The sequence below is a fragment of the Pezoporus occidentalis genome, unplaced genomic scaffold (assembly GCF_034315485.1).
Source record: "Pezoporus occidentalis ecotype Australia unplaced genomic scaffold, CSIRO_AGI_Poc_V1 ctg98, whole genome shotgun sequence".
Taxonomy (NCBI): domain Eukaryota; kingdom Metazoa; phylum Chordata; class Aves; order Psittaciformes; family Psittacidae; genus Pezoporus; species Pezoporus occidentalis.
Genome location: NW_026916347.1, coordinates 1953994 through 1972603, shown reverse-complemented (window position 1 = coordinate 1972603; position 18610 = coordinate 1953994). Strand labels below are relative to the sequence as shown.

Here is an 18610-nt window from a genome sequence, read left to right as displayed (position 1 = left end):
GCCTTTGTTAAAACTTGTGACCCATACTTAGCTGCTGTTTACATTGGCGGCCGCTTCCAGGGTGGGCAAGACCCTACCTGCCTGTCTTTTTCTCCTCTCCTTCCCTCTGTGGAGGGAGCTGGGGAACTCTGCATCTCATTGGATATTTCAAATGCTTTCTGCACAAGTCATAATTAATGCCGAGTTGCGGAGCTAAGACCAGATGTGCTGCCGAGATTATCTCCCAGGGCAGATCGGCTTCTCTCCGCTCTGTAGCACTGGGTGAATGGAAAGCTGCCAGTGCTGGGACTCAGAATGTGTCTGATGCCTGAAGTCAGGACTTTCTTTCTCTGCCGCTCCTGCTGTCTGACACTGCCTGGTTTCTGCTTGAAGCTCAGCGCCTGTCATGTAGCGGAGTGCTGCACAAGAACAAGAGGTATGAGATGATTTTCTGGAGTTCAAATTTGTTACGGTTTTCTTTTCCTATAGGAAAAGCAGATATTTGAGTTTAGCCTCAGACAGAAGCTAAGAGTCTTGAAAAGGTGCTGGCTTTACAGAGAGGGAAAGAGTGGGAAGCTCCCAGTCTATGGCAAAAAAATAGTACTGGATGCCAAGCTAGCATTTGAAAATAGTTTGGGAGAGTTCTGTTTGCTTTTACACTGAATATTTAAATGGGTGTATGTGGATGACAGCAATTATCTCCTAGTATATGGAGACTGCTGTTTGTGGGGAATGGGGCCAGAAGATACCAGGTTCTACCACAGACCCATTTGTGTGACCTTGGGAAAGTTACTCCATCAATTTCTCTTGATTCCTACTTATCTGTCACTTCCTTTCTTCCCCCCCCCCCCCGTTCTTGCATGCTTTGTCTGGCTGGATCGTTTAGTTGTTAGGGACTATCTTTTCCTAGGCACGTACAGCTCCTAACATGGAACTCCTTTTTCAATTGCTGATGCAGTAATTCACAGTAATGCTTGGGTGGGCTAGAGGAGGGGAAACAAGAGTTAGAGGTTTGTGTGTGTTTTGTGTTGTGGAAGCATAAGCATATGAATTTCTGAATGTCTGCCCATGAGTTTTTCCTCAATGCTTTCATGTGTGAGAGGGACAGATAAATGGGAGCGTAAGCACGAATGTGGGAAGGTAAAAGTAGACGCTTACCTGTGCAGGTGAGCACGTATACAATCTTCACATCCATAAATTGCCTGTCTGTGAGGCACCACATGCCTCACAGACATGCATGCGCGGGTGTATGTGCTGCTGTATAGCAGCATCCAGGTGTGTGCCTGACTATCTTCCCGCACATCTTTTAACGTGTGTGTACTAAGCTGTACATACAGCTGACGTAGGTGTGCTTGGACTTTTCCCATTTTAAGCACATACAGAGTCCTCAGTCCTCCCCATAAAGAAAAATCTACTCAAGAACTGACTTTATTATCTCTGTCTTTATTTTGGTTGAAATCAGAGCTCTGATGAGGAGAAATGAACAGGGAGAATATATTTTCCTGCCCACTGCATGTCTGGACAGCATAGCTGAATATATAGGCTTTGTATGCCTGGAGCTGGTGGGTGAGCTCTTCGGGCCAGGACAGAGAGTCTGTCTGTGTCTTAGTCAGTACATCATTCCTGGCTCGCTTTTTCCACAAAGAGCCACCTAAATCTTGAAAGAACAGAGACAGCTTATTGGAATAGAGGAAAGAAATTCTGTAGCTCTGCTAGCCTCTTTTTTTAGTATCTCTTGAATCTTTCTTAGATTAAGGCTGTAGTCCCAGGCATGCTGGAGTTTTTTGTTGGCTTTTTTTTTTCTGCTTTGAAATCAAACAAAAGGGCCTAGCTATAGATAAAGATATGACAAGCAAAGTTAACCCTTGGGTTGCTAGTAGCTTTTGGCTTTATTTCCAGCCTAGCTCTGTCTGGGAGTGTGACTGGATGGCACTGGTTCCCCTTCTTCTGAATGAAGAGAAAGATTTTAATGTCTTCCAGCAGGATCATCAAATGGAGTGAAGTGCTGCCAAGTTCAGTCTGAGCTGCAGGCCCTGGTGATTAAAAACAGGCCTGTGCCTTGATGAGCTGGGGGATGAGGCTGTGTGTGACTGGCTCCAGATTTAGCTTTTCCTTGCAAGGCAGGGCAGTCCCTGTCCAGCCCAGAGATGCTGTCATATGCTGGTAGTTTCAGGGATATTTTACTACATCAGTTCTACAAACTCTCCTGAGACCTAGCTGAAGTGAGATGAGTTTTGCGGAGCTAGCAGGACACTGCGTCCCCAGTCTGCCCTTGTTTAGCCCTGGGAGACTGAAGTAGGTGCATCTGCTATGTCTCTTGCCAGCTTAACTGTGAAAGTCCTGGCAGTAATTTTCCTGAGGGTAGACTTCACCAAGGCCCCCCAGCAGATGTCTGGGTGAAAGATTTCTGCAAGTGCAGAACTGTCAGCAGCTCAAATTTGCCTTTGACAGTCTCTTTCCAGCCCCACTCCAAAGATAGCTCTTAGCTTGATCCTTCTCTGAACCCTATCACTAATTTCCTTTTCTAAGCAATAGACAAGCTCTGCAGCCCCTCCACTGCATAGATGAACAATTTCTCCAAAGCAAACTTTCTGGCCCCGCTATAGCTGCAGTTCTGATTTCTCCCTCTAAACCCCAACCCTAATGCTCTTATTGCCAAAAGACCTGGCCTGAGAGCAGTATTTCTTCTGGGTAGCAGCAGCTGAGGGAATCCTTGTCTATGGCTCAGCAAAAAAAATATGAAGGCTAGGACAGAGAGAAAGAAAATGCATAGAGCTGTGGTGTCATTCAGGCTGCAAAGGGAAAGTTGCAGTTGCCAACAGACTTGGCTTGGGTGAAAAATTGTCTGTGTGAAGCTTTGCCTACTTCTCTCTAGTCTGTGGTCAGCAGCATGCTGTAATGCATGCACATTGTCTGTGCAATGTTTGGTGACCTTTTATAGTGCTTCTCTGGAAAATTAGGGTTAAGGGTTGAGAGAAAGAGAAAACATAGATCTGCAATTGGAGTTGGGCTGGAGTGGGGCTGCCAAACCAAGGCAGGAGGCAGCCAAGAGAGGTGGACTGGGAGAAGTCTTTCAGCCTGACCATGGCTACAGGGTTTTTATTTCCCCTCAGCAAAAAATGACCCGTGAGAGCTGTGTGATCTCTCCCGCACAGCACTTCAGCACTCACTCTCACACAAGAAGAAACCCAAGATTGTGCCAGCTCCTTTCACTCATCATATGATAGGTAGATCAGCTTCATCCTCAGTTGTGTCAGCCTTGGTTTGCATGGCTGGTTTTTCTTGTTACCCATTTTAAATGGTGCAAAGGGAGCTGAGTAATATTGCAGTAGAGAAATATTACAGTGTCTTTGCTTCTTCCAAAGATTGCTGTCTCCATCCAGGAGAAAGAGGTGTTGCCAGCCTTCATACCTGAGAAGGGAGAAAGACAAGTTTCCCAGCATCTGGCTCGTAGCAAACACCCACAGTAATGTTAATCCTGTGCTTGTGAAAGGTTCATCTGCTGCTCCTTCTGAATCTCAAAACAGGTCACCCTTCTATCTTGTTATCTGTCACATTCCTTAACCTCTCTGTCAGTGGTCTCTGGCTGCAGTTCACTTGTTACTGTGAGGTCACTGGAGGGTTGATTATACCTACAGAAAGCTACTGCTGCTGTGATTCAAGCTGACTGGAAAAGCAAGGACTGATGTTGCCTGAAACGCATCAGAGCATATTGCTGACCACAGACCAGACAAGTCTAGGGAAAAAGAGACAAAGCTTCATAATGCAGGTGGACATTATGCATGCAGTTGTTCTGTGTGTGCTTCCAATGTGTGTGTCTGATATCATCACTGTCCTTGCGCTAACTTCACTCTAGAACACCAGAACTTGAGCTTCTGGAAAAACGTTATCTCTGTGGGAATGCAGAGCATTTACCTCTTTCCCAGAGCCTTCTCTAGACATGCCCTTTGGGAAACAGAGCTGTGATTCAACAAGTGGAGAATTGAGAAAACAGGGCTGCTATCCTATAATTCTCATGACATCTGCCACAGCTTGACCTCCCTAAACCTGTGTGTCTTTTTACCATGTATAATTTTAAAGCAATAGATGGGTTTGTTTGGAGGAATTTCTTTGTCTCCAAGGTGCACAGCTTGGCTTCTGACCCAAGCTTGCTACAGCTAATGCTGTAAGACCTTGGTTTGCATTGACCTGTGGCCCAGGATCAAACATGCAGAGGAAGAGAGAGAAATAGAAGAGTAGCATAAGGGAGGTTATAGAGGATGCATGTTCCTGGATCATTGCTGTGTATATTTACTGCAATGTTGAGAGTTACTCCTCCATGAGCAGGTTCAGCAGAGAGGCTGAGAGATGAACAGGCCATGGAGACTTCACTTTTTCAGCTATGATCTGGATTTGGAAGTTGTCTGAGAAGCTGGGCTGAAAGGGTTGTTCTTTCATGGCTGCCTAGCCTCTGTAAGTGCCCTGGAAACTCTTAGACAATGCTGAACCCCACCTACCGAGCACTTCTGCTGTGCCCCATCGTGACAGCAGGGATTATGTGATGAAATTACACGGCAACCTGTGCAAAAGCAGCAAGAGATTCCCTGTCCTAGAACGTGACTTCAGAGACACCCTTCTCAGTGAAAATTCAAAGAGATCAGAAAAGAGAACTAGTAAAACATTTACTCTTCAAGAAAACCAATATTTACAGTGATAAAGATAAGTCACTCCCATGCTCCAGGGCATGTCCTCTTGCCAGAATAAGGAGGGAATTTCCTTCGAGACTCTTCTTGGCCCTCCAGCTCTGATACTGTAATGCAGTTGTTTAGGCTGGAGTGTAAGGAAGGTTTCTGTCTTCTAATGTACAACAAACTGGCAGGGAAAGGAAATTGGACTTTTGAATATTTCTTGCGTGTTTCATTCAAGAAGCTGAAACTGAAAGGTTTGTTTCCCTGAGGGCTCAGCAGGGATGGTCTAAATGCAGAAAACAGGTATGGTTTGACATATCTCCCTTGAAGGACAGTGAATGGTGGTTAGGAAACTTCCTGCCAGGAGTTATTCTCCCATGAATATAGCACTAAAATAAAAATAGAAAATATGGTTATTATAACAAAAGTAAGTAGGGCCTTAAGAAAGGACTAAATCCCCTGGTGTGGTGTAAGCACATGCATGCATCCATTAAACACTGCTTCTGGCTATTCTGAACACAGTATAACTCCAATACTGCATGCTGCTTTGAGTTTATTTTTCCCTCAGACCTGCAGGATTGAGTGCTGAATGCATGATCTAAACCTCCTTGATATCAGTGGAAAGGCTCCTGTTGCTTTGAGAAATCTTTGAATAGAATATCCTATCTGCTGTGGTCTGGTCTCATCTGAAATCAAGTAGATTCTGTGATTCTCTAATTTACTGAATTCTTATTACCAAAATATGATTAACTTGAATGCTATCCTCCCTGACTCCACCACATGTTGTAGGATGCTAGAATTAGGGTTTCACAACACAGCTCAGTGGCTGTCGCTTTAGATGGAGCAGTCTCCTAGTGGCAGTGATTAAACTAAAACCTCTGGGTCTTACATCCTGAGCCCCTTCTATGCTGCTGAAAAGATCTGGTGCCAATAGTGGATTCGGCAGCTAGTATTGACCAGGAACTCCAATGTCCCCATAGAGGAAGACAGTGTTTCATACATGATGATGTATGTCTACAACAGATCTGACTTAAGAGAATTGCCTGTGCTAGTCTGTTTTTAGAGTACCTGCTGCTTCTGATATTTTCAAGGTGCAGGAAGTACAGCACCATGTTTTAGCAAGAATTTTGTATGCATTTTAGTCTGTTTTAATTCTTATACAGGAATTTTAATTAAAGGAAAAGAAATAAAAATACAAAGCTTGCAGGATGGTGGGGGATTTTCACTATAGCCAGTTTTAATGTTGACAACTGTATTCTGTCATGTTATCAGTCCCCTGCTAGTGGGATTGCTACCTGTTGGGCTGGGCAGCTGCAAACTGTTGAAGGGCAACTGTGTGACAGCTGCGGTGGATGCCTGCAGAAAGGGTTTGTGCCTCATAATGTTAGTGTGGCCTTTGTTTTGGCGTTCTTGGGACAGAAGATGCAATGGAAGCATAACTACTTAATTCAGATTTAGCACTGCTGCATATTTTATACATTATGCATAAACATAATATTAACCCCACCTTTCTTGCATATAGTGAGATATAAACTGGTTTAGGGCAGTGAATAGTTTGAAGCCCTCTTAAGCAGGAAAAAGCCCCACTCAGCATATAATTCTTAGTTTTAAAATACTGGCTAAAAGTCTGCTAGAAACTGGACCTTCTCATAGGTTCACCACCTACGTGTGAGCTTCCCTCACTGTATGCCCTGATCCATAGCTCTAGAAGAGTTTAAGCTGACACACAGATGTGTCTTGCTCTCTGTTGGCAGGGATCTTTGGACAGCGATTGGAGGACACTGTACAGTATGAGAGGAAGTATGGCCAGCGCTTGGCCCCACTGCTGGTGGAACAGTGTGTGGATTTTATTCGGGAGCGAGGTCTTACAGAGGAGGGGCTTTTTCGGATGCCTGGCCAAGCCAACCTTGTCAAAGATCTACAGGATTCTTTTGACTGTGGAGAGAAGCCCCTTTTTGACAGGTGAGTTGACATCACCAAATTTAGGCTGGTTTATCCGTGGCATGTAAATTCTGGCAAGAATGGCCTTGCAGTGGCTATTCTAGTTTACATGTTCTTTCCATGCCATCATTCCCTTCATTTAAAGTGCCGCTTGGCCTTTTTCCTGCATGATGTTGGGTGCAGAGGCCTTCGTTCAGCTAAGTGCTTGAGCAGAGGGAGAAATTGAGACCATTAAGCTAGCTAGTTGGCAGATCCACTGTGTTTGTGGCAATGTCTTGACTCTTCCCCTTCCTTTGTCACCAGGTTTCATAATAGGCACCACCATCTTGCACATCTTTGCTGGCTGTGATGTGTGCAATGTATAGAATTGGTGAGCATGTCCGTAACAACGCATTTTCTGATGCAGAAGAATTATTTTTTTATCCACAATTTCAGCAGTTGAGATGATACATTTATTTCAAAACAGTGAATATCTTTTGATTTTCAGCAAAACTTGAGTCAAACGTTTCTGAAATAAAAATAGCAATTTTGCATTTTTCTTCCCAGTACAAAATGTTGATGTAATCACTCCTTGCCTAAGGAGCACAAACACATGCTAGCTGCCTTCTTGTCCTGCTGACCATACCAACGTCAGGGAGTAGCAGGGCCAGCTGCTGTAGCGAGCAAGGTGAGCCAGGAGCCAAGTTTGGTAATAAGGCTGGTAGAGTCAGTGACACAGTCCAGTGATCACCTGGCAAGTCCATAGTGATGAGGCAGCTCCAAGATCAGGCTAGGTAATCTATCCATGAGTCAGAGTCTGGATCAACAGGGTCTGTAGCCAGGCACAGACATGGCTGTGAGGCAGTGGGAGCTGTAGCTCAGACACAGGATAAACAGTAGAGGCTCAGTTTAGTATTGGCTCCCATGAGAAGAGCGTCAGCCCTGGCTCAGAGCACTCCCGTCCAAGGTCAGCAACGGAAGGGGGGCAGCTCTCAGCTGTGCTGTGTTGGCTCTGAGCCCAGGCAGTCAATTCATCAGGAGGGATGGATGCTCTCAGGGCCCTTACAGCCAAATCTTGTCCGTAACTGTAGTATTTCCTTCCCTCTCTCACATGTACATGCTACCCAGAGGGACGGTCAGCATTGTGTTAACCTGAAGGGTGCTTTGAGAACTGGACCTTAACCCTAACAGAGACTTTGAACCCCAGGGATATTTGGATCCAAGGCCATTTTGTGTATCTGGCCCCATCTCTATGAGAGGTCCATAAGTATGATCAGATTTGGGATCTTGACTTGGACACCTGGCTCCATTTTTTGCTGGAAGTCACTAGCAGCACTTTCTCAGGTGGTACAGGCAGCATCTGGTGTATCGCCAGTACATTAACCTAGGGGATCACTTCAGCTGGACCTACAGCCAGTCTTGACATTGCCAATAGCATCCCTGCCTAGTGCTGAAGGAAGAGGAAGCAGTCTCCGGCATGGGAAGCACAATGTTTGGTCTCATCCTGGGAGGAATATCCTTAGAGTTTATTGGGAACATTCTTCTAATTCTTCCCTCCCCTCAACTTCCCAGACCACCCATCCTCCTTCCTTTGATTCTTAACCACAGTCAGCATTTGCTCTCTAAATAGAAGTGTCAAATATCTGGAGATATTTTCATGAAAAAAAATAAAGTTTGAAATCATCAAATTGTCTCACTTCATCTTTTCTTAAACAAAATCTCTGTATTTTTAACTGAATGCCTGGGTTTTTCTAGTTTAGAATTGGAATTGTTTTAAGTCATGGAAGTGAAAAAAGTTATTTTGGAAAACTCTTGTATTTTGGAACAGGAGTATCTACAGAAGCAATTAATTAGGAATGACAGTTTCACTTTCATCTTTAGTCTAATTAGTCTAATCCATACTAACTTCATTGTCATGAAGATAAGCCAAGTCTGCCCCCAGCATTTTTAAAGCAGGAAGCACCTTTATTTCCATAGGCATTTGCACTAGCTAACTAGATCAGTGCTAAGTCTTGCCTTCAAAAGTAAAGATCTCCATGAAGGAATGCCTGCCTTCTGGGTAGTTGATTTGAAATGTGATAACTGAAGGTTCAGTACAGAATTAGAGGAGGCAAGCCTAGGGGACCCAAATAGTGTGAGGGTTGAGAGTCCCCCCCATCATTGCCTTTTGCTCTATCCACCGTAAGCTCAGCAGCTTGTAGGCCCAGGTCTCTGATCTTTGATAGGATCATCACAGATAGGGGGAAAGGCAGTTCTACCTCAGCTAAGTGAAAAGCTTTTCCTGCATAATTTTCTTGATGTATAACTAAAACTATCCATATATGGCTTATGATAAGTAGGCAGCAGCAAATATTTTCTGCAAGTGTAAAGTCTGTAGGCTTGTTTCCAAATCAGGTGCAGGGATAGGAGTATCTTCTTTCTTTTCCTCGTTGCAGTCAGTGCTTGTAGATGGCTCGTGTATCCAGAGTGATCTTCCAAATGCTAGAACCTGCCTGCCCCATGGTGGATCAGATCTCTTTGATGACTGATAATTAAAATACTTATTTTTTAAAAGGCTTCCTTTTCCAATTTGGGTTTTAAATGCCTATGTATATTTTTATGAAAGGACAGGTGTTGCTGTTTTGGAAGCACCTACAGCAGTCTCTCCTTTTGTGCTTCCAAACTGCTGCAAGTTTGGCTGGATTTCACATGGCTTTGAGAGTGAAGCAGTAGCTGCAGCCAGCAGACCTGAAGCTGTAGTCTGGGCCCTGCTTCTGAGTAACAGTCATATCCACCATCCATGCCTAAAACTCTACACTAAAAAAGAAAAAAACAATAAGGATGATGACCTCATCTGTACAGTGTTTATAATCAGCTGAAGAAAACAGCCATGTGACTGTGGTACTCCCAAATGTGATGGAGCTGTTTATCAGGAATAGTATTATCAGGATTAGTAGCAAGTGGTAGCTGCTAGCAGCTATTGTAATTTTTCCTCTTTTGTTTTAGCTCTGTGTTCCAAAAATGCTTAAAAACATACTAAGCAGAAGAGATTCAGCTTTTAGACAGAGGTGAGGATTTGAAGCTCTTGCTCCATGGTTACAGATATGTTTTTCTCAGAGTTCTTCAAAGGTTTTCAGGGCAAAGGCGGGTAGTGGGGAGCTGGTGACAGAATCTCTTTAGTTTTCCAACTGTCAAAACCTTCTAGGTGGTCATCTGCAAAGATTAATAAAGTTGTACATCATGAGATTTTGAATGAGAGGGGTATTGTCATACATCAAAAGCTGAAAAGGACCTTCATCGTAGGATCTGACACCTCAACCCCAACTTAGAGCAAAGGAGAGAGAAGAGGAAAAAGAAGTTCCTGGAGCAGGAGAGAAAAGAAAGTGCTTGATATCCCAGCATAACAAACGGGCTAGGAAATGCCAGATACTCCAGCCTAACAGCTGTGCCAAATGGCAATAGAGAGCCCAGAGGAATTACAGTTTCCTCCATTTTTTTCTGAATGATTGACTAGGATACTTGACAGCCTGGCCTATCAGACTCAGGTGGGTGCTGGCTGGGAAGAGTATCAGGCAGGAGTGATCAGTGAGAGGATCAGAGGTTATGTTTGATGCATGAGGATGCAGAGCTCTACTCTCTGCTCTGTGGTTGCTGTGCACTTGCCTGGTTGGTATTGCACACAGTCTTGATCCACATTGGCTGAGGAACCACACCACCACCCTACCTTAAGCAGTATCATGGACATGTATCTTCCACTGCCTGTATTGCCTGAGATGCATTTATATGTTGACGAAACAGGAGGTTTCCCTTGTTCCCAGGTAGACCCTCCTGCTTAGTACAGGCATGTGGCAAAAGAGTTTCTGTCCATGTGCCTACTTTGTCCCTGTCCCTGCAAGAGACCTTCATGCACCTCCAGAGAAAGTCACCCCTTAGGGTGGTGTGGGTTTCTAAATTTCCTTCCCTCTTTTCTATTGCAGCAACACTGATGTTCACACTGTGGCGTCCCTCCTGAAGCTTTACCTTCGAGAGCTGCCAGAGCCTGTCATCCCCTTTGCCAAATACGAAGACTTTCTTTCTTGTGGACAGCTACTCTCAAAAGATGAGGGAGAGGTCAGTGATCCTTCTAATCTGCCTCCTTCTACCTCAAAGGTTGTTCCTCAGACTCAGCGTAGTACAGCTTTTTTCTCATCACTCTTCAGACCTGATTTAAATCAGTGAAGTTCCTGGGAACCTTCCTCTGAGTTTTCCTGAAGCCATGAATTGGGCATTAGTATCACAGGCTCCTGCTTGAAGCAGGAGCTTTTTTGAAGTCAGTCTTGTAGCCTGGTGGTTTTCCCGAACAAATTCTGTAGAATAATTTGCAAGAGATGCATGGTGGGAGATCTGGGTTCCTTTCCAAGCCTCGCTGTTGACTCATTAACAAGCTGTATGAAGTCACTCCTTTTTTCTGCATTTTCAGTTTCATATATCAGAACAGCTTCCCAAAGTTTTGGTGGATGAGGCGTTGATCAGTGCGATGGCCTTTGCCTTTTCTAGAGGAAAGGCACTACAAAAGGGCAACTTATGATATTATCCCAAAATAGGGGGAAATATGCTATGAATATTTTTCCAGAACCTTCTTCTGATGTTCCTCTTTGGTTTCCAGGCAAGGACAGGGACTGACAAAATCCCCTGAGTCTGTGGCAATCATGGAAATTTTGATTCAGTGCCTGGGAGGAGCAGGATAATTTACAATATGACTGATTGATCTGTTTCACCCATATTATTCCTCTTGTGGTGATGTCTGAGCTCTTTGTTGACTGCAAAGGCACGTTGGATCTGGTCTAATGCGGGTGGAACTGTGCCACCTTCTAAACCAGAAATTTAAAGAAGCTGTAAAGGTTGTTGTTAGTGTCAGCTAAAGAAGCAAAGGCCTGAGGGCTTGTAAGTTGTAAGCTGCAGTCCACAGTTCTGTCCCTTTTCTGTGTGTGGCCTCAAAAGCGAACTCACATCTTTGTCTCTGGTGGGGATTGTAAAAGCTTCTTTACCGAGAGCCTGCAGTTCCCCTTCAGTTCAAGGGGTATAAGACTCTGGGGAGATTCAGTCCTTCTTGATGCCCATAGGAAGATGCTTGCTTGCATGCATCAAATGTATCATATCTGATAATGTCATTTTTTATGGATATAAGGCAAGTTTGCTTCAATCTATACTCACATGATGTATCCTGTAGCCAGCTCTGAGAAAGGAAATTTCTGTGTATGACACAGCATATTGCCACACATGGATATGCATTTGCATTCTGGACACAGCCACACCAGTGTGCCAGCACACTAGTAGTGCTGTTTTAATGGGTACAGGCATGTGACTACTACCTCTCAAACTTGCTCCGTTTCTTCTTTATACTCAGGCAACTCTGCAGGGTGCTGTGTTACAGGCAGCACAGTGGTTGATTTCACAAGAAACAGCAACGTTTCTAAGGCAGTAGAGCTGGTTGCATTTTGGTCTTAAGATGTGCAGACTAGGAAGTTTTGGATCCATTAAGCACTATTTCACAAGAATAGAGACACTGCCAAGTTGGGCAAATGTAATTGTACATCACTGCTCAGCTTATTAACTACACAGTTGCCTGAATTTGCCTGCACAGGCTGCAGCAGTTTGGGAAGCAGTATCTCTGTTGGTTTTGTGGGAGCAAGGCCAGACTCAAATGACTCCTGGTGCAATATTCTCTTTGGATTAGAAAGGCAATGTGGAGCACTAGATAGCCAAAATGAAAGCTTACAAAATACAGCATTGTTAATAGCACAAAGTTGTCTGACCAGACTGCTGTAAACATAAGCATTTCTATTTATTTATTTTGTCAGGAAAATCTGGAACCTCAACAAGGGCTGTTTACCCTTTCAGAAAGAAAGGTGAGGTGCACACACCAAGGGTGGAGATGCAGTACGTGCACAGTAGCATGTGGAGCAGAATGTAGCACAAAGTATACCCAGCCTGTAGGGCCTGACTCGCCTACGACATGGAAAATCCCACTGCTCAAAAATGTAGTCTCACTGAAACCATAATGCTTTAGCATGAAATGATAAGCAGGAAATTTCAAAATAAAATGCTTCATTTTGAAAAAGTATTTGGATTTTTTGAGTGAGAGTTTTGGATTCAAAATGTCATTATATCTTTAGTTTTATACACCCACCCCCCAATAAAATCAGAATTATTGAAGGCAAAATAGCCGTTCGGATAAAATTTCTGGCACCTCATGCTGCTACATTGTGACCATAGATAGGAATTATTGTGATGTTAGCTCGGCCTAACCTCCATCTGAAGCAAAAAATACTCCAGCACTGCCCTAAACTTTCAGTTTTTCATTCAGAATGCTGCTCATCTTCATTCTTCACCCAGCTCATCTCTGACGCTGGAATGCAAACAGAAATGTTAACAGAGACCTTTGGCTGTGCTGAGGCCTCCAGGTATCTGATCAGGAGTGCAGCATTTCTAAAGATTTGATTCTCATACCAACTGGTTTGGAGGAGGGATCGACAATGAAAAACAATTTTACAGTAAGAATGAATGAAAGATCTTCAAACCTCTCAAAACTCACTTGAGTCTGAGCTGACTTGATATAATAGCATTTTAACCTTCACTGCTGCCTGTATTCTGGTGGTGCACATAGCAGTTCAGTGGGCTAAGCGCATGGCTTTGAATTTTTAAAGAGGGGCCTGAATTTGAGTGAACATCTGAAGTGTTGCTATCACAATTAGAAGCTCCTAATAGTTGCTGAGCTGTTACACACGTTACAAAACCCTTGTTTTTAGGATCACTCCTTGGAAAGCATGCATCTGTGGCAAATTACACGTGCAGCATTTTCAGCAGAGTTAATACTGCAAAATACCATGCTGAATTACAGAGCAGTGCCTCTGTTGCTTGCTAGGCTGCAGCCATAAGCATCATCGGTGCTATTTATTAATAATGGAGAAGATTTTAGCTTGCATTTTCCTTTTTCACTGGACTCTTAATAGGCTCAGCCTTCTGCCATCTGTTGGTGGGTACAAACCTGTGGCAGACCTGATAAACGCTGCAGCTTTTCTTAACGTGGAAAGTGTTCATACCTTGACGAATATGAAGATACTCCCTGTGTAATAGCACATTTGTGACAAAGCAACAATGATAAGTTTTTAGAACCTTTTTTTTTCCTGTTATGTAGCACCTTGTACCTTTAGGTCATGTTCCCTGCTGTTCATAACTGCCTGCATTTTCTGTTCCAAAGCCCCGTCTTGCATCCAATGGAAAAATGGTATTTTAGAGCACTTGAGATACAGTGACAAACGTTTGAAATAAATTGGGTTACAAAGCAAAATTCAAGAGGAAATTAGGTCAGTTAGCTCACCTATTTATAGTTCAAACTTCTCACTTGAAAGCTGGATGACCTGAACAACAGACCTTAACATTCACAACAGTAGCAGCTGTCCTTGATTCAAGTTTTCAGAAATTTAGAAGACAGGATTGAGGTTGTCAAGGTGGCTGATCTTTTGTTGGTGTCTCCATTGTTGTCTTAGTTAAACCAGCGTCATTTTTAAGCTAAGGAATTAAAAAAGACTTACTGCTTTTAAGAATTTTTTTAAAGTTTCATTTTTTATTAGAGGACTTTTTGTTGTGTTGGGACATACAGGATAAAAAAGTGTATCTACATTTAGGGTATTAAGGGTAGAGGTGGTGCTCTCTGGATCTTTCTGACTTGTCTGGACCAGAGAAATTGGGAAGATCTTTCAAGAGGCTGGTCAACAGAATTCGCTCCCTACCAATCCTTAGAAACTGAGGAAAAAGCCCAGAAAGTCTCCAGGGCAACTGCAGCATTGACAGGAACAAGCAAATGATGCTTGGGATGTGGAAGGACAATAGCCTTCTGAGTCAGAGGTTTTCATTAGATGATTTCAGTAGCTTCAGGGTTTTAAGTCATTCCTCCAGCAGATGTCTCATCTTACATTTTAATGCAAAGACAGAATTTGTATGAGGAAATGTGTCAGAACTCAGAATGACTGCAAATGGAAGTAAGTTAATAAAAAGGAGGTAGTTGAATTGGAATGTTATTTAGGTTTCTCAGAAAAAGCTCTCCTCTGCCTACTTAAGCATTGCTGCAATGTATTTGTGCTACACTCAGTGCCTCAAAGTTTCAAATAGGCCAGGTGCTGAAAAGGCACATTTGCTGGTACATTTATACCAATGCCAGTGGGCAATCTGTGAAAACTAGCAGGCCTCACTAATTCACTAATTGAAGGCTTCCACGTTAACCATTAAAGTTGACAGGATGATTTCCACTGATTTTGAGAACCAAATCAAGTTCTAGACATCAATTCTGGACAATGCACTGGATGACACCTCTTTTAAAGCAGTCTCATTGTCTTATCTGTTGTTCCTGATTTTGAATCTGGAAAGAGGACTTTGTAATACTGAAGAAAAGTCACGTATGCTTTGCATCGTTTATGTTAATAGCTCTCCTTCTTGTTTTTCCTGTCCCTCAGGGTACCCAGGAACTGGTTAAACAAGTGAAGAATTTGCCCCAAGCCAACTACAACCTCCTCAAATACATATGCAAGTAAGTGAAGTTAATTAACACTTGGAAAAGTAAGTTTATGAGGCTCAGTCTTAGATGCAAATAATTTACTCTGAAAGTATGAATATTCAAACATCACTTGACATGTAAGTTACTGCTATAAAACATGTGGAGGTGAATGTGCAGCCTGCCTGAAGGAAGCTCTTGTTTTATCCAAGAACATCAACCAAGCAATTTGCTGTCACCCACAGCAAAGATACTAATATGTTATATTATTTATTTCAGAAGCACTTAGAGACCAGTAAAGAAAGGGATTTTTTCCAGGTACCACACACTTGGAAGATTTATGACACAAGATGAATAGCAGATGCAGTTATAATAGCCAGCCTGGCCTCAGCGCTGTTTTGGAAGGGGGGTTGGGAATAGCTTCCCCTTGGAGTACCATGGACTCTGCAGCCTTGTCTCTTCCCATCTCTTTGCTGATCTTCCATTTCTGCAAAGTGGGCTGGAATGTCTTTTGGGAGGTGGAACTGACTGTTACCCTAGATACAGTGTAGTGAACTTTGTCATATTTTAGGTCTCTGTGGTAGTTAGTCTCTTTATGAACAGTGGGATTTGCACATCTGCGGCAGACAGTAGGCACAAATGCTGACATGAAGCCCATGAGTTATTCAAGAGATGTGAAGCCCTTCCCAAGTGTGCAGATAACATTTCTGAAATGTATTTTTGAATGCTTTATTAATTATTTTTGCTTTACTATAGAAGCACATAGTCCTTTGTTTTAACAACTGAGCACCTCAGAACATGGATAGCTGAGCAGGGAAATATAATGATACATGTTTCTAAGTGAAGAACTGAGGAAAGGAAAGGCAAGTAGAATTTGCTTCTCAGTGAAGAAAACAGAGGATTCTTAGGTCTCAGCACAGCGTCCATCACAGGGCAAAGCTGCAGAATAAACAGGAGTGCCAAGAAACGCTACGCTGCCAGTAGAAGCATTCAGAAATTTGCCAAGTAGTGCAGAAAGACAAGGAAACTTTTTGCTTGCCAAAAACCATCCAATCATCCAAAAATTATCAATAGATTAGGAAACGGAGTACAGCCAGAGTGAGAATACACTTTGGGGGCCGCTGAGTCCTATTTCCTGCTATTGTGGGTTTGCATGTCATATAGCCCTTTTTACAACTCGGCTAATTATGTACAAGCTATTAAGGTGTTTGTTACAGCCCTTCTTTTATTACAACTCCTATTGGGAGACTGTTCCAAATTACAGAACATTAACTGTTACAAACCTTCTGCTGATTTCCAGCTTATGCATTTAGATAGCCACTCTGTCTGGATTTCTTTGTGTGCTATCTTTGGCTTGCATAGACATTTTCTTGTGTTTGTTTGCCCAGAAGATGCACTCACAAGAAGTGTTTGGGCTACCTCTTTATCTGTATTTTATTAGATTCAAGTCACAAAGCTCTTTCCACAGGGTTCTAGTTTGAGGATGAGCACAGGACTGAAATGTCATATCTGGAAGTGAAAACTGGCAGAAGTCAATCTGTGTGATTGGAGATTTCCCATAAAAATGTGAAAATCTGTCATTTCATACCCAGTAGGCTGATAAACTGGTACTTTTGACAGAAGCCATCTTGTCCTCTCTTGTTCATATACTAGGAGGGATCTGAGGTTATTACTGAGTATTAGTTGCATTAGTCCCTAGAATCATTTCTGGTATCAAATTTCCATAAGCAGAGGACAAAACTGTTCCTCCTACAAAATGTCTACAGTCTGAGAAGTGACTTAGTTATTATTTCTCTCCTTCTTTGATTTTCTGGGGGGGCTTTTCAAGGTTCCTTGATGAAGTTCAGGCTCACTCCAGCATTAACAAGATGAGTGTCCAGAACCTGGCTACAGTATTTGGACCAAATATATTACGGCCCAAAATGGAAGATCCAGTGACCATGATGGAAGGTAGGTAGTACTCTTACGAAATAACAGAACACCGGTGTTTTGGAGTTGTAAGAGTATGCTGGAATTCATACATTCATTGGTAGCTGTGTCACTTCACTGCACAGTCAGCAGCAAGTGAAGCACTCCCTTTCATCAGTGCCTGTGAGGGAATGTACAGGTTCACCTCTGTTATCCCACTCACTGCTGGCCTGGGAGTGTCTCTCCTCTTCACCACATGAAAATGCCTCTGCCCTTTTGTAAGTTATTACATGAAACTCTTTTTGAGCCCACTGCTAAAATGAAAGCTCAAATGTTCTTCAGAAGGAGGATGCTTAACTACCGAACTGCTGTCGTTTGGTATAGATGCATTTTGGTGGTTAGACAGCTCCCTGTAAAGGATATCCAGTCCTCCATTCCTGAAAGAGGAACTGTAATTTTTGCTGTGCTACAGTGGCTATAACTAGGTGTCTTAGAAGTCTTCTCTTCTAAGCAGGCTGGGTATGGGTCAGAACTTCACAGAACCCAAGGAATCAGTTGAAAAATCACTGTTAATTTTGGATGTAAAAATATGAAGCTTGAAAATTATCTACCTCCATATGGTTCAGGAAATGCCCAGGCCATGATCTCTGGCTGGCTGGCACCTGAGCTGGGATACAGCCCCTCTCCCAGGTGGCACTGCAGCACAACTGTGGTGCAAGTTTTAGCAAAGTCTTTGCATCAAGTTTTGTGGGATCTTGGCAAGCCTGCTGGATGAATCCACCAATTCTTTTGCATTATGCACAGATGGAGATGCTGTGCCCAGGATGTCTGAAGTCAGCCCTGGCACAGCTCCCTAGCTGTAGGGAGCAGCTCATACAGTGCTCTGCGTGATGGAAATCCTTCACGGAACACCAACATTATAGAATCATAGAATAGTCAGGGTTGGAAAGGACCTTAAGATCATCTAGTTCCAATCCCCCTGCCATGGGCAGGGACACCTCACACTAAACCATGTCACCCAAGGCTTTGTCCAACCTGGCCTTGAACACTGCCAGGGATGGAACATTCACAACCTCCCTGGGCAACCCATTCCAGTGCCTCACCACCCTAACAGGAAAGAACTTCCTCCTTATATCCAATCTAAACTTCCCCTGTTTAAGTTTTTACCCATTACCCCTTGTCCTGTCACTACAGTCCCTAATGAAGAGTCCCTCCCAGCATCCTTATAGCCCCCCTTCAGATGCATTAGTAGCAGCAATCTCCTTATCTCTGCACAAGTGACCTCTGAAAGGTAGTGCAGATGTGTGCCCTCCAGACGGCAACTCATTATAAGGCAGCAGACCAAACTCAGAGCACAGCCTGATATACTGTAGTTGTTCAGGAACTCGAAGTTTGCTGCAGAGATGTGGGCCATATTATCAAGGGTAGATTTAAGATCTTCCACTTGAAGCAGGGAAGGTACAAACATGTGGGGAGGAGAAAAGGGGTGCCAGGGTACGTGCTCGGTTGTTTCGGATTAACAAAGGTGGGGATAGCTGAGACCTGTCTGTTGTGTGATGCTGTGACTTCCCCTAGTGGCCAGTTGGCCAACACTCCAGCGCTGATAAAGACTTTCTGCCTTGGCCAA

At 43.4% G+C, this 18610-nt stretch overlaps 1 protein-coding gene across 7 annotated transcripts in view; it reads left to right on the top strand.

Moving 5' to 3' along the window:
• ARHGAP22 (Rho GTPase activating protein 22) overlaps nucleotides 1–18610 on the top strand; it is a 157361-nt gene that overhangs the window by 132245 nt on the left and 6506 nt on the right. For 6 of the 7 annotated variants that reach the window (XM_062606653.1, XM_062606649.1, XM_062606652.1 and 3 more), the window contains 4 exons: nucleotides 6401–6608; nucleotides 10523–10655; nucleotides 15038–15111; nucleotides 16904–17025. In XM_062606653.1, the coding sequence (XP_062462637.1) occupies nucleotides 6401–6608; nucleotides 10523–10655; nucleotides 15038–15111; nucleotides 16904–17025 (537 nt within the window). Of the gene's footprint in view, nucleotides 1–190; nucleotides 416–6400; nucleotides 6609–10522; nucleotides 10656–15037; nucleotides 15112–16903; nucleotides 17026–18610 lie in introns of those variants that run through there. The other variant, XM_062606656.1, reaches the window with a different exon arrangement.